The sequence below is a fragment of the Chiloscyllium plagiosum genome, unplaced genomic scaffold (assembly GCF_037043375.1).
Source record: "Chiloscyllium plagiosum isolate Xiang-an unplaced genomic scaffold, Cpla_swu_hap1 HiC_scaffold_20, whole genome shotgun sequence".
Lineage (NCBI taxonomy): Eukaryota > Metazoa > Chordata > Chondrichthyes > Orectolobiformes > Hemiscylliidae > Chiloscyllium > Chiloscyllium plagiosum.
The window spans coordinates 43,132,361-43,150,337 of NW_028270158.1; the positions used below are offsets into that span (position 1 = coordinate 43,132,361).

General features: G+C 40.3%; 1 protein-coding gene across 12 annotated transcripts in view; it reads right to left on the reverse strand.

The window, feature by feature from the left end:
* Positions 1-17,977, reverse strand: part of capn15 (calpain 15) — a 322,263-nt gene that overhangs the window by 28,155 nt on the left and 276,131 nt on the right. For all 12 annotated transcript variants that reach the window (XM_043711453.2, XM_087997884.1, XM_043711451.2 and 9 more), the window contains 5 exons: positions 12,215-12,423; positions 9,511-9,694; positions 4,406-4,629; positions 2,075-2,200; positions 1,370-1,522 (listed from right to left, as the gene is read on the reverse strand). In XM_043711453.2, the coding sequence (XP_043567388.1) occupies positions 1,370-1,522; positions 2,075-2,200; positions 4,406-4,629; positions 9,511-9,694; positions 12,215-12,423 (896 nt within the window). The remainder of the gene's footprint in view (positions 1-1,369; positions 1,523-2,074; positions 2,201-4,405; positions 4,630-9,510; positions 9,695-12,214; positions 12,424-17,977) is intronic.

The following is a 17,977-nucleotide window of genomic DNA, read 5'->3' on the forward strand; positions in this document are numbered from 1 at the left end:
CCATTCTCAAATTGGGGTCTGCTCATTTATTGCTGATTTTAGGAATATTAGGATTTCTGCCAAAAACTAATTATATGGAATATATCTTCTGATCATCTGCAGGAAGCATTTTGCATGGGCAGCCCATGCTTATGCAGATGATCATTTACAGTTTAGACGATCTGCCAACATTTTATGAACCACTTTGTCTCTTACTGCGTCGTTACTTTCACACACCCTATTGTAAACAGCACTTTTTGCTGCCATATTCATACCCATCATGTTCATATTTGCACATATACCTATAAATTAATCAATAGCAAATTCCACCCCTAATATTAGTGAGAAATGTTGTGGTAGTCCAAGTCTGGTCCCGCTCCACTTTTCCATTTCCTTATCCACAAATGTTTTAAACGTTTACTACATGTTATTGTCAACTAGCAAACTCTAATCACTGAATGTACAGGATTTACATCTACAATGTAAAAGGAAAATCTTTTTTATCCCACAACCTTACATCAATAGCCATTACCTGACTGAAATCTCTTGCTAAGGGCATGCTTACTGAGGGCTGTGACAGTGTCCTTCAGTATTTCTTACTAATTTCAAATCTATTACTTATTTCTTCTATAAGCTTATCATTCATCTATATTCCTATATTCTGACAACAGCTGTTAAAACCTTTAACTCTGTAGAGGACAGATGGGCAAATTGCCCATTTTAGTTCAATACAACTGACTTTTTGTCTTCTACGTTTCTGGCCTCTGAGGTCAGTAATCTTTAATTTCTTTGGTGCAGAGGTGATATTCTATTAAAAGATTAGTGTCCCAATTGTGCAAATTGCTAATTCACAGATTTTCCAAGTATATGAGCTTTGCCACTTTCCACATCCATTTTCATCTGTGCTTTCTTTCTTCATCGATGGCCTGCTTAATAACTATAGTATTTCACTGGATACTTCATCCAGGAGGGACCACTTGTTTTAGAAATTTTAGTGTGTTATCACCAAATCTGAAACTGGTAAAACTCAAAACCTCTTCAACTTTGTTCCGATTCTTATTACCCAGAGTGTACATACCATTGAGCCAGTCTAATCCATGCACTGTAGATGTGTATCCACTATCTAATACTGCAAAATTAAAAAATTCTGCCACCAACACATTCATCATTGGCTTGAAACTTCTTGTGACCAATAGAAAGCCCTTTCTTTGATCCAGGTCTCTATCTTGTACATTTGAATACTCCATTTCATTTAGCTTTGAATATTCTATTATACAATTTGGGACAGTTCATAGCATAATGGCACACTTGAAACTCTGAATGACTACCCTGTGTGTCTAAGTGAATGGAAAAATCGGCTTAACATTTCATACAAAGCCTGTCCTCTTACTTGATAAAGTCGGTGTATTCCATCCAGAAGACGCCCTCACTGCTCCCATGTGCCATCAGCTCATGTCGCAAGTGATCTGGCCAATGTGGCCAATCGTCTGACCAGTTTCCACTCCAGGAAAAACGCCCCCACGGGTTCCGTAGTCTCAACAGCCTGAGCAGAGACAGAGACATTGATTCAAACATCCTTCTCCCTTTTTGAACAGAGTCTGGTATTCCAAGGACTCAGTATTTAGTGTAGCTCTACATGCAATGCATTGTTTTAAATGTCTGCCACAACCACACAATCTTCCAAACGTATGGTGGGACTAGATTCTTTGCACAGGAAAATACCTCAAAAGGCTTTTTGCAACATGTGAAGATTACTGGTAAGCTGTTAAAACCACCAATACAAAAAAAGCACAGCACTGATTCTATTGTGTACTTAACCCTCAAATCTAACTGATCAGATTCAGATGTGGACAACAATTTACCTGTACAGTATATAGCATTTTCAACATAGTGCAACAATCAAAGATGCCCCAAAGATGGGCAACTGGCCAGATTTGGAGGAGTGCTGAGATTCTCAGAGGGTCGAAAGAGGGAATAGTAAAATCAAGCAGGTAGAAAATAAGCAAGATCATAAAGATCATCAGAGCAAAGTAGTTTTGGAGCTTGTTACACTGCAGTGGATGGAATATTTGTCTTTAGTCACAATATCCCTCACCTGTAACCTTGCACATCTCTGACGTCAAGGATGGAATATGCATGGCGGGGCCTAAGGCCCATGGTCTCATACACTGTGTCATCCACTTTCATGTTTCCACCTCCACAAGAAGCACCCATCAAAAATCTAAATATTTGAGAAAGGAAAAGGTTACATATGTCAATGGAGATTTCAGGGAAAAGTACAGAAGGATAGTCAGTAGAAGCTGGGTTAATACTTTATTTAAAAAAGGCCTCATTGCTGTTCTGGATTTACCCTGTGGATCTGGCAATCCCACCAGGTTACCCTAGTTGAGGTGCTGAGGGACACATTTTGACGGGGATTTTCTGCTGGGAAAATTCAGGCAATTAATACCAATTGAACCACTCTATCAAAATGGCAGTATACAACCCAGTACTCCAAATGGCTGCCTTCTATGCTTTCATCATATTATTCTGTGATGCCTTTATTTCCTGAGAAGTGCAGCAATATGGTAGTTTCAGAATATCACCAAATACATGTGTTATTAAATTAAAACTTGATAAAATAAAACTTTAGTTGGCACTGATCAGTCAGGAATATATGACAATGCTGTCATATACATCACTAAATGATCCAAAGCAACATCCTGTACTGACACAGTTAATTCATATCTCTACTGTTTAAGATTGGAATATTTGGGATGGCCAATCCTCTAATCTTCAATTTAATATGCAACTCTAGTTCAAAGCAAACAATCCATCATTAAGGATGAGGTTTCTAAATTCTTGGAAGAGCAGGGTCGGATTAGAACAAGTCAGCATGGATTTAGTAAGGGGAGGTCGTGTCTGACAAACCTGTTGGAGTTCTTTGAAGACGTGACAAGTAGGTTAGACCGGGGAAACCCAGTGGATGTGGTCTACCCAGACTTCCAAAAGGCCTTTGATAAGGTGCCACACGGGAGGCTGCTGAGCAAGGTGAGGGCCCATGGTGTTCGAGGTGAGCTACTGGTATGGATTGAGGATTGGCTGTCTGACAGAAGGCAGAGAGTTGGGATAAAAGGTTCTTTTTCGGAATGGCAGCCGGTGACAAGCTGTGTCCCGCAAGGTTCAGTGTTGGGGCCGGGGCTGTTCACATTATATATTAATGATCTGGGTGAAGGGACTGGGGGCATTCTATCGAAGTTTGCCGATGATACAAAGTTAGGTGGACAGGCAGATAGTACTGAGGAAGTGGGGAGGCTGCAGAAGGATCTAGACAGTTTGGAGGAGTGGTCCAGGAAATGGTTGATGGAATTCAATGTGAGCAAATGTGAAGTCTTGCACTTTGGAAAAAAGAATAGAAGCATGGATTACTTTCTAAACGGTGAGAAAATTCATAAAGCCAAAGTACAGAGGGATCTGGGAGTGCTAGTTGAGGATTCTCTAAAGGTAAACATGCAGGTTGAGTCCGTGATTAAGAAAGCGAATGCAATGTTGTCATTTATCTCAAGAGGGTTGGAATATAAAAGCACCGTTGTGCTACTGAGACTTTATAAAGCTCTGGTTAGGCCCCATTTGGAGTACTGTGTCCAGTTTTGGTCCCCACACCTCAGGAAGGACATACTGGCACTGGAGCGTGTCCAGCGGAGATTCACACGGATGATCCCTGGAATGGTAGATCTAACATATGGGGAACGGCTGAGGATCCTGGGATTGTATTCATTGGAGTTTAGAAGATTAAGGGGAGATCTAATAGAAACTTACAAGATAATACATGGCTTGGAGAGGGTGGACGCTAGGAAATTGTTTCCGTTAGGCGAGGAGACTAGGACCCGTGGACACAGCCTTAGAATTAGAGGGGGTAAATTCAGAACAGAAATGCAGAGACATTTCTTCAGCCAGAGAGTGGTGGGCCTGTGGAATGCATTGCCACAGAGTGCAGTGGAGGCTGGGACGCTGAATGTCTTCAAGGCAGAAATTGATAAATTCTTGATGTCACAAGGAATTAAGGGCTACGGGGAGAATGCGGGTAAGTGGAGTTGAAATGCCCATCAGCCATGATTGAATGGCGGAGTGGACTCGATGGGCCGAATGGCCTTACTTCCGCTCCTATGTCTTATGGTCTTAATAGGTGTATCTGTATAGGGATACTCAAAAATACAGCAGAGGATTGAAGATTATAATATTTGTAAAATGTACATTGACATTTATACTGATGCAAATCCAATGTATGGAAAAAAAATACAAAATTACTGCAGATTCTGGAAATTTGAAACAAAAACAAATTCCTGGAAGATCTCGGTAGGTCTGACAGCATCTGTGGAGAGAAATCAATGTTAACATTTTGGGTCTAGTGACCCTTCTTTAGAAGATGTGTGTACATTTTGCTTACCCAGCTTCCTTTGAGCTCAGCATTTTGACCCAAATGAGATCTGTATCAATGGGTTCCTCACGTGGATTTGTCGAACTGACTTGGAGCATGAGGCTCTCACAAGGGGCACCTGTCAGTGTGGCTAGTCCTTCAATGGCCCGCCCAGCCTGCAGGGCAAAGTAGGAGCCATGAAGCTTAGCTAGAGCTTTCTCGATCAGAGCAACCCACAGCTGCTTCCTCTGGGCCTGTTCATACCAGAAAGACATGGTTAGGTACACTATATAGAAGGCTGCCTGAGCATTTGCTAAAAAACAACAACTTACCTTTAATGTAGGAAGGCACCCTAGAGTTAACAAGAACTGATGCCTACCGCCAAGGTTGGATGGTCAAAAGCTTAAGACAGGTTTAAAGGAATGTCTTAAACAAACAGAGAGGCAGAGACTTAGGGAAATAATTCCAGAGTCTCAACAGCTGAAAGCACTTGCTAAAGGCAGCAGCTTTTACCTGTGAAAGCTTAAAATTTTCTCAACAACCAGCACTAGTGAAAATGGGTCCAAAAGTTTAAATCGTGTACACCTTGATATGTGTAAATTGTCATGTGAGCTGTAAGTGATAAAGCCACATTCATGCATTCAGCTCTTTAAACACTACTTGTTTCAGGGTTTAAGGAGGATGATGTCAGTAGCTATACTGAAACAAATGTGGAGCATGATGTACAGGGGACTTTGGTTTTACCATACCAACATGATTCTCTCATGATTGGCACAACCTGCAAATTGCTGAGAGCACCAGACAATCTCAGAAATGAAGAACATGCTCCTTATGTATATTTGATTTCAGTAGAAGGCACAACTCTTTGGATAGTCCATATTCTCCCCCAGACGGCACTGAGTGACAGAATTGAGCCAAATTAACTTGCCTTTATATTCCCCCCCAAAGCCATCTTGCCATTCCTCAGGATCATAATATTAATGGTTTAGATATTAACATCAATTAAAAAGTGCAAACTCCACACAGATAATCACTCAAGGCTGGAATTGAACCCAGGTCTCTGGCACCATAAGGCAGCAGTGCTAACCACTGAGCCATCATACTTCAACTGCAAAAATACTTTGCATTAAAAATTAAATATAAATCCAGCTTACAAACACCAGACACTATACTGCCCCAGTTTGATAAATGATTCTAATTGCACAGCTGAACCTCTGTAATACTCGAAAGTTCAATATCTCCTTTCAACGTGGCAAGAGCAGAAATAAGTATGGAAACTTTGATATTGTACAGAAAATGTTAAAGATTATCCTGTCATTGGCAAGCAATGAGCACACTCAACCACTGGGATTAATCAAACGTGAATGACAAGATCCGGATTGATGAAACAGAAAGAAGTGGAAGTCTTACACTTACATTATACCTTGTCATGCTTTTCTGCTGTTTTTAAGGTAGAAACTCTGCTTTGAATAGTTTGAATAAAAAATGCTAGCACTCTTTAAATAGACAGTGGTAGTGTTGACTTAAGATCCATGCGATCTGGATATCACTGGCTAGGACAGTATTTATTGTCCATTCCTATTTACCCAGAGGACAGCTAAGAGTCAATCATATTTATGTGGGTCTGGAATCACATGTGAGGCTAGACAAGGTAAGGAAAGCTGTTTCCTTCCCTCAGGGTCATTAGTAATGAGGTGGGTTTTTCCGACTACTAACAACAGTTTCATGGCCATCATTAGAATTTTAATTCCAGATTTTTATTAAATTCAAATTGCACCATCTGCCATGGTGGGATGTGAACCTGGGTTCCCAGAACGTTACCTGTGTCTCTGGATTCAAAGTCTAGCAATACCATCACTGGGCATCACTTTCCCTTAATGCACCAGCCTACTTTACTTCAAAGATGCAGGAACAGAAAAGATGGAAGGAAATGAAGAGGAAGTTGGAGAATTGAGATTTTGAGCAAGAAGCAACTGTTATGAAGACTGTGTTTTAATTATGGTGATAGGATATAGATGATTATCATAGTTTTTGGCTAAAATGTACGTTTTTTACATCTAAAGATGCTACTGCTAATAAATAACCAACACCCTGTATCACTTAATAAAAATTGAAAGAATTGTGGATGCTGTAAATCAGAAACAAAAACAGAAGTTGCTGAAAAAGCTCAGCAAGTCTGGCAGCATCTGTGAAGAGAAATCAAAGTTAACATTTCGGGTCCAGTGACCCTTCCTTAGAATGGATGTTAGCTAGGAAAATGCCAGTTTTTCTGCAGAAGATAGGGGATAAGGAGTAAACGATAGGTAGTAATAGAGCCCAAAGACAGAGAAGAGTAGTTGGAGAGACGAAGGAGTCGATAACGACCTGTCTGGGACAGTGAATAGCTGTGAATGGAGACCGTTAGTGGCTAACAGAAGGTAGTGTGTAATGGCTGATCTGTATCACTTGCTCTCTTACACTGTACATTCAATGTTCCTGTCATTTAGTTTTCGATTGAAATGATCTTTGACATTTAAAAGGCTTAATGGAAATTAATGTGTGCAAATCAATAAGTTTACGCTGTTGAATTAATCAGTTGCCATTTTTAAAGCACTAAATTCATTTTACACCTTATTTGCCCCATATACTACTGCATGATATAGAAAATCATCATTTGAGATTCCTGCAACACCCTTCCTATATACAAAAATGACACTAATTTCTCAATGTTTATGACCCGATAATAATTCTGAGTGTAGACACTGGTCATAGGAAGAGAATTGTACCCAGGAAATGGGCTTGCAGTCTATTTCAGATATTTAAGCAATTTTGCACAGCAAGGTGGAATAACCGAGCACTCTGTAGGCTCCAGTTTTCAGAATGCAAGAAACACTCAGTTCATAAATGATGAGGACATAACGTGGATACCTACAGTATGATTTCGACACAGCGTCTTAGATTAGGGGCATTTCACTTCCAAACTGAAGCCAAAAAAACGCAGGATGTGAAAGGATTTTTTTAAAAATTCTATGGCCAGTGGCATTTTACTTCACCAGCATGTCAATTTTTCACAATGAAAACTGTTTCCAAGAAATGAGGGACCTTTCCAAAGCATCCTCCAGCACTGCATTATACAATCAACTGACTCAGTTTTGTTTGAAGAACAAATGTTCTCCTTTCAAAACATTCTGAGTTTTGGATCTACCTACTTACCTTTACAACAAACAGCTCAGGGATTTTTTTTTGTTTGCTCTCAGGATGTGGGTGATGTTTGGGTCATATTGTTCTATGCTCCTACTGTGTTCAGAGAAAGCAACAGACCTTCACCTGAACTGCTGCACACCACACTGCTGAAGGTGGTAACACGGCTCTTATATAAACAATTCAAGGATTTTTCTCCAGCAATACTTCAGGAACAGCACTATAAGTCAGACTGCATGATCTGGAGATAACTTGGAAATGATGATATTCCCATCACATTGCTGCTTTCTCCTTCTCTGGTTGTGAAGGTTTCATGGGAGGGAAGTACCGTTTAAGTGGTCATGTTGAGTTGCTTCACTGCATTCTGGAGAACCTATACCTGACAGCCACAGTGGGCTTGTGATGGAGGGATGGCTACTGATCCAGAGATGGGGTGGCCAATGAGCAGTTTGCTCTTCTAAATGCAGGAGTACTTTCTGTGTTACATTTTAAGATTAAGAGGCTGGAGGAGTCAAGAGGTATACACAAACCAGACAAAATAGAAGCAGAATAGACTATTCTGAGGAAGGGTGACTGGACTTGAAACGTTAACCCTGCTTTCTCTCCACAGATACTACCAGAGCTGCTTCGTCTGTCAAGCAATTTCTGTTTTTGTTTGTGAGCAGAATAGACTGTTTGGCCTCTTGAGCCGAGACCACCATTTAATAAGATCATTTGATCAATAGGGCTGATCTGTTTGTGTTTAGAATTCCACATTCCCAACTACTTTGATAACTTTTAATTCTCACACCCAACAAGAATCTACCCACGTCTTTCTTAAAAGGTGAGTCACTTGTCACGGTGTCTTATTCATGTATCCATTTTTGAGAATGATATGGCTGGTCCAGCTACATTTATGGTCAGTGATTGTTCTCTTGGTTGTTAATACTAGGAGGATCCTAGCAATTGTGGTGCTATTCAAGGTTAAGGGAGGTAGTTTAGCATGTTGGAAACAGTCTTTGCCTGGCACCTAATCAATATAAATGTTACCTGTCACTTAAGAACCCAAGACAAGTTCTACTCCAAACCACAAAAGGTGCTTCTCTCCTGAGCTTAAAATGGAGATGAAATCATCAAAAAACTGAAAGAACTGCAAAGGCTGTAAATCTGAAACAAAAATAGAAATTGCTGGAAAATCTCAGCTGGTCTGGCAGCTTCTGCGGGGAGAAATCAGAGTTAATATTTTAGGTCTAGTGACCCTTCTTCACAACAGTTCTGAAGCAATGCAAAAAATGCAAAAGGGATAAACTCCTATGGGCCAAATGTCTGAAAACAAAAAGATAAAACATGATAAATTGTCATGTCTGCTGAAGTGTTTTGATGCTGGAGCTGTTTTGCTGACAGCTTTAGATTGATGATAAATGTCCAGTTCCGATTCCAATCACCTTGGATTTGAGTTGTTGAGAATTGGTCACAGTCCATTACTTCAGAATTTTCAGATAGACAGAAATATTGGTATTTGGAAACTCAATCAAGTTCTCAGGGACTTCTAAGAAACAGGATTTCAGGAGGGATTGAAATGCTGTGATTGGAGGTGTCTTTACCCATTCTGATTGCTGAGTGTGTAAGCAGAACTTTAAGTTCACACAGGGTAGTGAGACCATAATTAGTGTAGGACCCAGTTCTCTTAATGCCAGTCTGTTCAGTAATTATGGCAATTTAACCATATTCGATATCTCTTTGAATGCTATGACAATCTAATTCTCCAAAGTCACGATTTAAAAAAAAAACTCTGGGGTCAATTCCAAGAACTTACATTGTACAACTCTTTTCAATCTTGAGAATATCTAAATAGTCCAAAATTTTCCAGTACTCCCGTGTTAGACTGTAAATATAGATAGTGTTTTCAAAGTTTACAATTAGTTCCAGATAGGTCATGTGCTGTTGATTAGGACTGAAGTGTAATGCCCTCTTACCTGAGAAAAGAGAAGATAGCCATATTCATCGCATGGTAACATATCATCCACCAGCACCGTTATCCAGGTTCCATCCTTGCACAGCCGTACCTGATAGGCTCCCTCATGGCAGATAGTCCGGGTTATCATCACTCTCTCCACCAGCTCAGGCCGCTCAGCAAGCACAGCAAGTGCACTCAAAAACCTGGTACAGAGTGCAAAAGGTCAGGGAAGTTACAAAACGGAACTGCAGGATTTTATACATCTTAATGGCAGAACAAAACACACACTAGGAAAGTGATTGTAGTGATAGGAGCGAGGCCCAGTTGGGCCTCATTCAGTATGAGGTTCTTGACTGGGATTGTTAATCTAGGCAATCAGGGAGCCCTGGCTGACAGTATAAACAAGTGTCTCAGGGATTCTCCTCACTCTAGGAACTGGCTTTGAGCCATCTGGTCAGAATCCACATATTGTGCACGTGAAAGTAAAAGGTGACTTGATGACAGGAAATCACTTTCCATGGAATTATTTCAGTGTTCATCCACAAAACTGAAGAAAATTAATTAAGAGTTTATTTTCAGGACAGCAGCATTAGAAAAACATGACAGAGAACAAACAGAAAAATGGCCCTAACCAATGTTACCTTCAAAACTTTCCATTTGACAGATGCTGATTGACCATATGTTCTCTCTCTTCAAAGTTTCCACATTTGCAATTTCTATTTTAATAAAATATATGTACCAATCCTCCCCACCTTTATAACAACCTAACAAAAAACTAAATTTTCTTTGAAAATAGCTAAAGGTTTTCTTGTGTCACAGCACTGAATGGACATTCAGGTGCAGGGAGATAATCAGCCTCCAGTGCCATCAATCAAACTTCAGCCAACATTTCCAGGTCATGGTCAGTTTCCAGCCACCCATCCTACCAACCTGCAGTATTTAATAATATGTAAATAATATTCAGCTCCTCTATTCTTCCTGCCAGAGTACATTACCTCACTTTTTCCACATTATGTTCCGTGTACTAAATTTTTGCCCAGTTGGTTAACCTTTCTATATCACTCTGCAGAATCTTTGTCATCTTCAATAGTTGCCTTTCCATCCATTTTTGTCTCATCTGCAAACTTGGCACTAGTGCATTCACTTTTCTCGTCCAAGTCATTATATATTGTGTATATATTATGACCCTGACACTGATCCCTGTGGCACATCACTAGTTCCAGCTTGCATTCCTGAAAATGCACCACTACCCCCATATCCAAACTCACTGTCTTCTATTAGTTAGCTCATTCTCTATCCACACTAATTTACCATCTCCAATTCAATGGGCTGTTCTCTTATTACGTAGCCTGAAAATCCAAGGAAATTACATCCACTGCTTCCTCTTTATTGATCCTGCTTGTCACCACCTCAAAGAAGTCTAGTAAATTTGTCAGGCCTGATTTCCCCTTCATGAAGATGACTCTGCTTAATTATTTAGCGAGGCAGATATTTTCATAATCCTTCTGAATTTGCTCTGCAGCCCCAACTTCAACAATGATTTGCAATCTTTTGAGTTATTTTTCAGCAATGCAATCACTACAAAAAGATATCAATACCTACTGCCCTGATCATATGGAGTTTGGATCTCTCTCCTGTGGTGCTATATTTTTTACATCACAGATTCCCAGCTCTGTGTTGATGGAATTGGGAGCAAAAGCAAAGAAATGGAAACTTTTCCAATTCTAGTGTTCAACTTTGCTATATATCACTAAAAGGGAGTTACATGAGAAGCCTGATAGTAGGAATAATACAGCAAGCAAAGCCTTAGTTTTACCCTGTTGCCACTATGAAGCTGTACAACATCTGGCAAATTAATCCAAGCTTCAGTAAGAATTTCCTGCGAGTAAACATTTCTGTTGTCAACAATTAAATCAACATATAAGATGTATCATATGTCCCCTAAACAGAAGGAATTGGTAGTCCTTGACCGTGAATCAAAAAAATCCAGATTCAACAGGTAATAGGGAAGGCAAGTGAAACATTTCCTTTATTTCAAAGGGAATGATGTGAAAAAGTTGGAAAGACTGACTAAAAGTATACAAAGCACTAGTCAAATTAAACTAGAATACTGTGGACAGTTTTGGGTCTCTTCTCTAAATAAAGGTGTACTGGCATTGGATTAAGTAAAGAGAAGGCTCACTCGGCTGATACTAGATATGGAGGGACTATTTTATGAAGTGAGGTTGAATACATGGGACCTGTACTCAATGGAATGTAGAAGCATACAGGATCCTTGAGGGCTTGGGCAGATGCAGAAAGGTTGTTTCCCCTTGTGGTACAGTCTAGGACAGAGGGCATCATCTCAGAATAAGGGCTTGCACATTTAAGACAAAGATGAGGAGTAATTTCTTCTTTCAGAGAGAAGTGAATCTGTAGAATTATTTATCACAGAAGGCTGTTGAGGCTGGGTTATTAAATATATTCAAGGATGAGATAGGCAAATTTTTAATCAGTAAGGGAATCAACAGTTATGGGGAAAAGCAGAGAAATACAACTGAGGATTATCACATCAGCTATAATCTCTTTGAAAAGCAGGGCAAACTTGATGAGCTGAAGGTCTACTTCTCTCATATGTCTTATGATTGTAAATAGCATACACAGAAATGTTCCAGGAGCTGTGAGGTTTTACCTCAACTTACTCAACATACTGATTTGACAGGAGGTGCACATGGACACATTACCAGCAATTGCCCAGCAGCCCCTGGGAGATGTCAGATGGACGTGGGGTTCGGAAGATGGACCATTTGATATTCCGATCTTTGAAACTGTTGCAGCTGATTTCATGAGGCCGCAGCCATTGCTTCACCCTCTGCTGTACACTGTCTCCCTCTGGGAAACCAACAGATTGTGGGCCTGGGGGAAAGCTGTCATCCACAAAGTTCACATTGTTCTAAAAAGAGAAGAATATTTGGTTTCTTTTAGGCAGCAGAGTAAAAATAAATGGCACAAATATTGTTCTGTACAAAATTCTCTCACCTCGACTGAGCAGCAGAATATGTTTCATATCATCAGCAGAACACAGAGCTTCCTAATATTCTGCCAGGCTACCACCAGGAAGAACTAGACAGATGTACGGGGACATCCAGAGGGAGGTCAAACTGAGAATCACCCCTTATATAACATGACACATTTCTAATGGTTCTTAAAACATAACATTCTTTTGGTGAGCTGCTCAAATATTTCCTTCAGTGGTTCTGTATCAACGTCATATTTGATTAACCACCAATGAAACACCTTGGGATATCTTAGTTTGTTAAATATGTAAATACAGGTCATTTTCAGATTACCTTTTGCTGAGAATTGGAGCTGAGCAATATCTCTAATGCATATGCTCCTTTTGAGCTGTAATTTAAGATCGGTTCACCTTAATCCCAAACTTTATTTTTTTAAATCATGTTTTGCTTACTGACAGATTTTTAAGGCGCCTATCACGTGATCAGATCATATTTGACACACTATTTAACAATTAATTCAGTAAAGTGTTGATAAGGTTCCCCATGGTATGCTATTGCAAAAAGTATGGAGGCATGGATTGAGGATGATTTAGCGGTTTGGATCAGAAATTAGCTAGCTGAAAGAAGACAAAGGATGGTGGTTGATGGGAGATGTTCATCCTGGAGTTTAGTTAGTAGTGGGGTACCGCAAGGATCTGTTTTGGGTCCACTGCTGTTTGTCATTTTTATAAATGACCTGGATGAGGGCGTAGAAGGATGGGTTAGTAAATTTGCAGATGGCACTAAGGTTGGTGAAGTGTGGATAGTGCAGAATGATGTTGCAGTTACAGAGGGACATAGATAAGCTGCAGAGCTGGGCTGAGAAGTGGCAAATGGAGTTTAATGCAGAGAAGTGTGAGGTGAGGGACTTGAGGCTGTTTTCATTAGAGAGAAGAAGGTTAAGAGGCATACAAGATGATCAGAGGATTAGATAAGGTGGACAGTGAGAGCGTTTTGCCTCGGATGGTGATGGCTAGCACAAGAGGACATCGCTTTAAACTGAGGGGTGACAGAGGACAGATGTCAGAGGTAGAGTCTTTTACTCAGAGAGTAGTTTGCCCTGCCTGCAACAGTAGTAGACTCGCCAACTTTAAGGGCATTTAAATGGTCACTGGATAAACATATGGATGATAATGGAAGAGTGTGGGTTAGATAGGCTTCAGATTGGTTTCACAAATTGGAGCAATATTGAGGGTTAAAGGGCCTGCACTGCACTGTATTGTTCTAGGTTCTATATCACTGGTGGGGATGATTTACAGGCTCCCTAACGGTAACCACAATGTAAACTATCCTCGAATCTCCCTGCAATTTGAAGCCCCAGCTTCTGCCACAGGCACATTCACCCACATTCTTTTTCTGCTCTGTACCCTCTTGCATGTGGCACTGAAAGTACTACAAAGATAACCATCTCTTAGGATCCTGTTCTTTAATCTTTCTTCAATTGCAGAAACACAAGAGGATTTTTACCCTTTTCCTAGCCATGTCTTTGGTTCCAAAATGGATCACAACTTCTGGTTTTAATCATTTTCTCAAAAGATATCCTGCACTCAGTGATATCCACTATGCTAGCACCAATGGAGAGTCTCATTATCATGAAGGAAAACAAATTCACTAACTTAGCAGGAAGAAAAACTTTTTTGACTTTTTCTGGGGTTTCACAGACTGCCTATAGCTAACTATCAAATCCTCTAGGACAGTCACAATGGTACACTGTTCAGCTGGTCTCTCACAGCACCACTGATACTTTTGACAGCATTCTACTGAGATGACTATTTTTGATTAGTAGAGAGGCAAAACATTTGCAATGAAATTCATGCATTTATTGCAACTGTACTTCTTTATATGAATATTCCATATCATTTTATCCTTCTCATGTGATCTCTATCACACCAATTCCATCATATTCCTTTCACTCTTTTCATTTAATTCCCATTTCTTGCCTCTTATGCATTCCCCAATGCCACATTATCCCTATTCCCCCATCCCTGCACACAGCCCATGCCATTCAGCCTCATTATCCTCCATGCTATTCTCCATGTTTCTCCTCTATCTCTTCAGCCAGGAGCAAATCTACTACTGGGCTTCCCTTAATTTTTGCCAGTTTTTCTCCACCAACCCCAACCAACCAATGCCACCACTGGCAACCATCACGTGATTCATTCAACAAAGTAGCAACCATTATGTAAGTAGCAACCATTAAGCTCACAGAAAAGTATGATTTTTTTTGAGGGGATGTGCCAAAGAGCATGTGGACAGAAATGATCTCTTCGCCTACATTTCTTCTATGTCTAAGTAGTCATAGGCCACAAGGGAATGTAAAAAAAGTGATTATAGTTTGAGTGGCACCCTGGAGGAGTCTGGAAAAATATGGTGGCTTTGGAGACTTTGCCATTCTTACCAACTATTAGCGATGTGTTGAAAGGGTTAGCAGGTTGATTAGTAAACCTGTTTGGTCAGAACACAAATCCTGGAGTGGGACTTGAACTCCGATCTTCTGGTTCAGAGGTAGGGATGCTAGTCACCGAGCCTACATTCATCAGAAGAAACTGAAATGTCTCCAATCTGCAATGGTGGGAGGGAGGTGCAAAGAGGGAGGTAAGTAAATGGGAGTCACATTAGATAGGTTGTGGCCTTTCCTGGCTTCAGATAGTAACTGGGAAACCTGGTTTGAGGGTGCCTTGGCGTATCAACAGCACAGTATAACCAGCTAGAAAGAGGGAATATCAGATCAATATTTTCTCTATCACTACCCAATCAAATCTTTCCATAATCTTACTGACCTCTATTAATTCACTCAGCTTACCTTTTTCTGGAAGACAGCCTCAGAATTTCAAACTCAACTGTAATGTCCTACAAGTGTAAGCACTTACAGCCGGTACCGAGAGGGATGATGATTATCTGGCTCAGGTTATAAAGACTTGATGACACCTTTGATTCTGTATTCTAGGAAAGAGTCAGCTCCTTCAGATATACATAGGAGGAAACTACTCCAACATGGAGATGTTTATTGGCATGTAGCTGTGCAGAAACCACTCTGCATGGGTTTGCAAGTCGTAAAGAATTCTTACAAAGATGCATCAGAGTTTATCATAATCAATCTTAGGGCGGCATGGTGGCTCTGTGGTTATCACTGCAGTCTCACAGCACCAAAGATCCGGGTTTGATTCCAGCCTTGGGCAACTGTCTGTGTGGAGTTTGCACATTTTCCCCGTGTCTGCGTGGTTTTCCTCCAGGTGGGCCGGTTTCCTCCCACAGTCCGAAGATGTGCAGGTCAGATGAATTGGCCATGCTAAATTGCTCATAGTGTTAGGTGCATTAGTCAGAGGGAAATGGGACTGGGTGGGTTACTCTTCGGAGGGTTGGTGTGGACTTGTTGGGCCAAGGGGCCTGTTTCCACACTGTAGGAAATCTAATCTAATCAATTTAACAGAAGTTTGAGACACTTCAAACAGGCATCATAAATCTACAGCAAAGATTATCTGACCACTCCAATACAAGCAATACCTTTGCAATCACTTTCTACTAACCACGAGGTTACACATTTAATCATTGCTGGCACTGCCTTGGGAAATCACTCAATGCTTTAGATCTCTAAAGACAAATACAGTACAAAAAAAACAATAGACCCGAGGTGTGAAACAACTAATTAAAAGATAATGTACACATGCATTGTTGTGTCTTGTTGTGCAGATTATATCACAAAGGATATGTGATTACATATTTGTGTAATTAGGGTGCAGGAGGATTTCTCAATTAAAAAAAATCACTAACACCTTGATTTATGTGCCAACTGACTTGTATCTTTGGAACAGTCAGCCAACTATGATAACAACTGTACTGAAGTGATAGGATTTTGTTTAACATATTTTTCCAACTGCGCTTTGATAATTTACATACATTTCTTATTAACAATGAGAGGACTGAATCCTCCCCAGGCCAATTTCCTGCAAAATCAGAGTAAATTAACCTTTCTTCCTGATAATGGGATCCTTCATTACATGAACACCTCTAGAGCTCTGATTGTTCATCTGACCTCAATAAATTAGCTTACCTGATCGAGAAAACCGACCAAACTCTGTAAAATGTTGCATGCCAGCACATAAAGCCCTGATTCAAAGACCAGCTTCAGAACCAGGTTTCCACTACTTCGATTTCCATTCCAATTGAATTATTGAATAGGGCAAGAATGTGAAAGACTGACTACATTAATTTGAAAAAAATCCTATTCTCAGTCAAGGAGTTTGTGTTATAATATATCGCAATGCTTTAGAGTACATTACACTGAGAAATCCTGTGCCCTATAATTAGTGGCAAATTTCTCTTAAGTTGTTAAAAAGCTACTGCCCTGACAGCTAGTACAAAGCAAGTTATGATGAGGAATGCCCAGTCCAATCTAAAAGAGGGTTTTATCTGTCTTGAGAGAGAAATCACAATGTTAAAAGTGATAACTGTTAAAGGGAGGGCATACTTCGGCTTGATCCACAGTTTACAAAGCAAAACATGAGCAGTTAGACCTATTATTTTCTCATGCTTGACAATTTAGTTGCGGAGCCAAACAAGTTGTATAGAATTGTCAACATTCCGTCAAGTAGAAACATTTTCTCTACAACTAACGTATCAAATCATTTTATCACCTCAGTCTTCTATCAGGTCACCCTTCAGCCTTGTACATCCTCGAGAGGAGGGCCCCAGAATGTAATGCTTGACTGTGATGTTCAAACAGTCAAACAGTCTGCTAACACTTATCGCTGGGTCAGTATCTGAGTAATGGATACTACATTCCAATAGTAGAAGCTTGTTTGTGCCAATAAACCTAAGATTGGAGGAAATCATTCCAGCACCAAGGGATTCAATTCATATAAGACCATAGGATGCAGGAGCAGAATTAGGCCATTCTGCCCATTCAGTCTGCTCTACCATTTGATTACGGTTGATAGGTTTCTCAATCTCATTCTTCTGCATTCTCCCTGTATCCCTTGATCCCCTGACTAATTAAGAACCTATCTATCTCTTTCTTAAAAACACTCAATGACTTAGCAATCACACTGCTCTGCGACAACAGTTCCACAGAGTCATCACCCTCTGGCTTAAGAAAGTTCTAAAGGGTCGTTCCTTCACCCCGAGGTTGTGCCCCCGGGTCTTAGTCTCTCCTACTAATAGAAATATCTTCTTCATGTCCACTCTATCCAGGCCCTTCAGTATTCTGTACTTTTCAATCAGATTCTCCCTCATCCTTCTAAATTCCATTGAGTACAGACCCAGAGTCCTCATATGACAAGCCCTTCACTTCCAGGATCATTCTTGTAAGCCTCCTTGGAATGTCCTTCAATGCCATCATATCCTTAGATACAGGGCCCAAAACAGCTCACAATATTCAAAAGCAGTCTGACCAGAGCCTTATACAGCCTCAGCAGTACGTCTCTGCTCTTCTTTTCAAGCCCTCTTGAAATG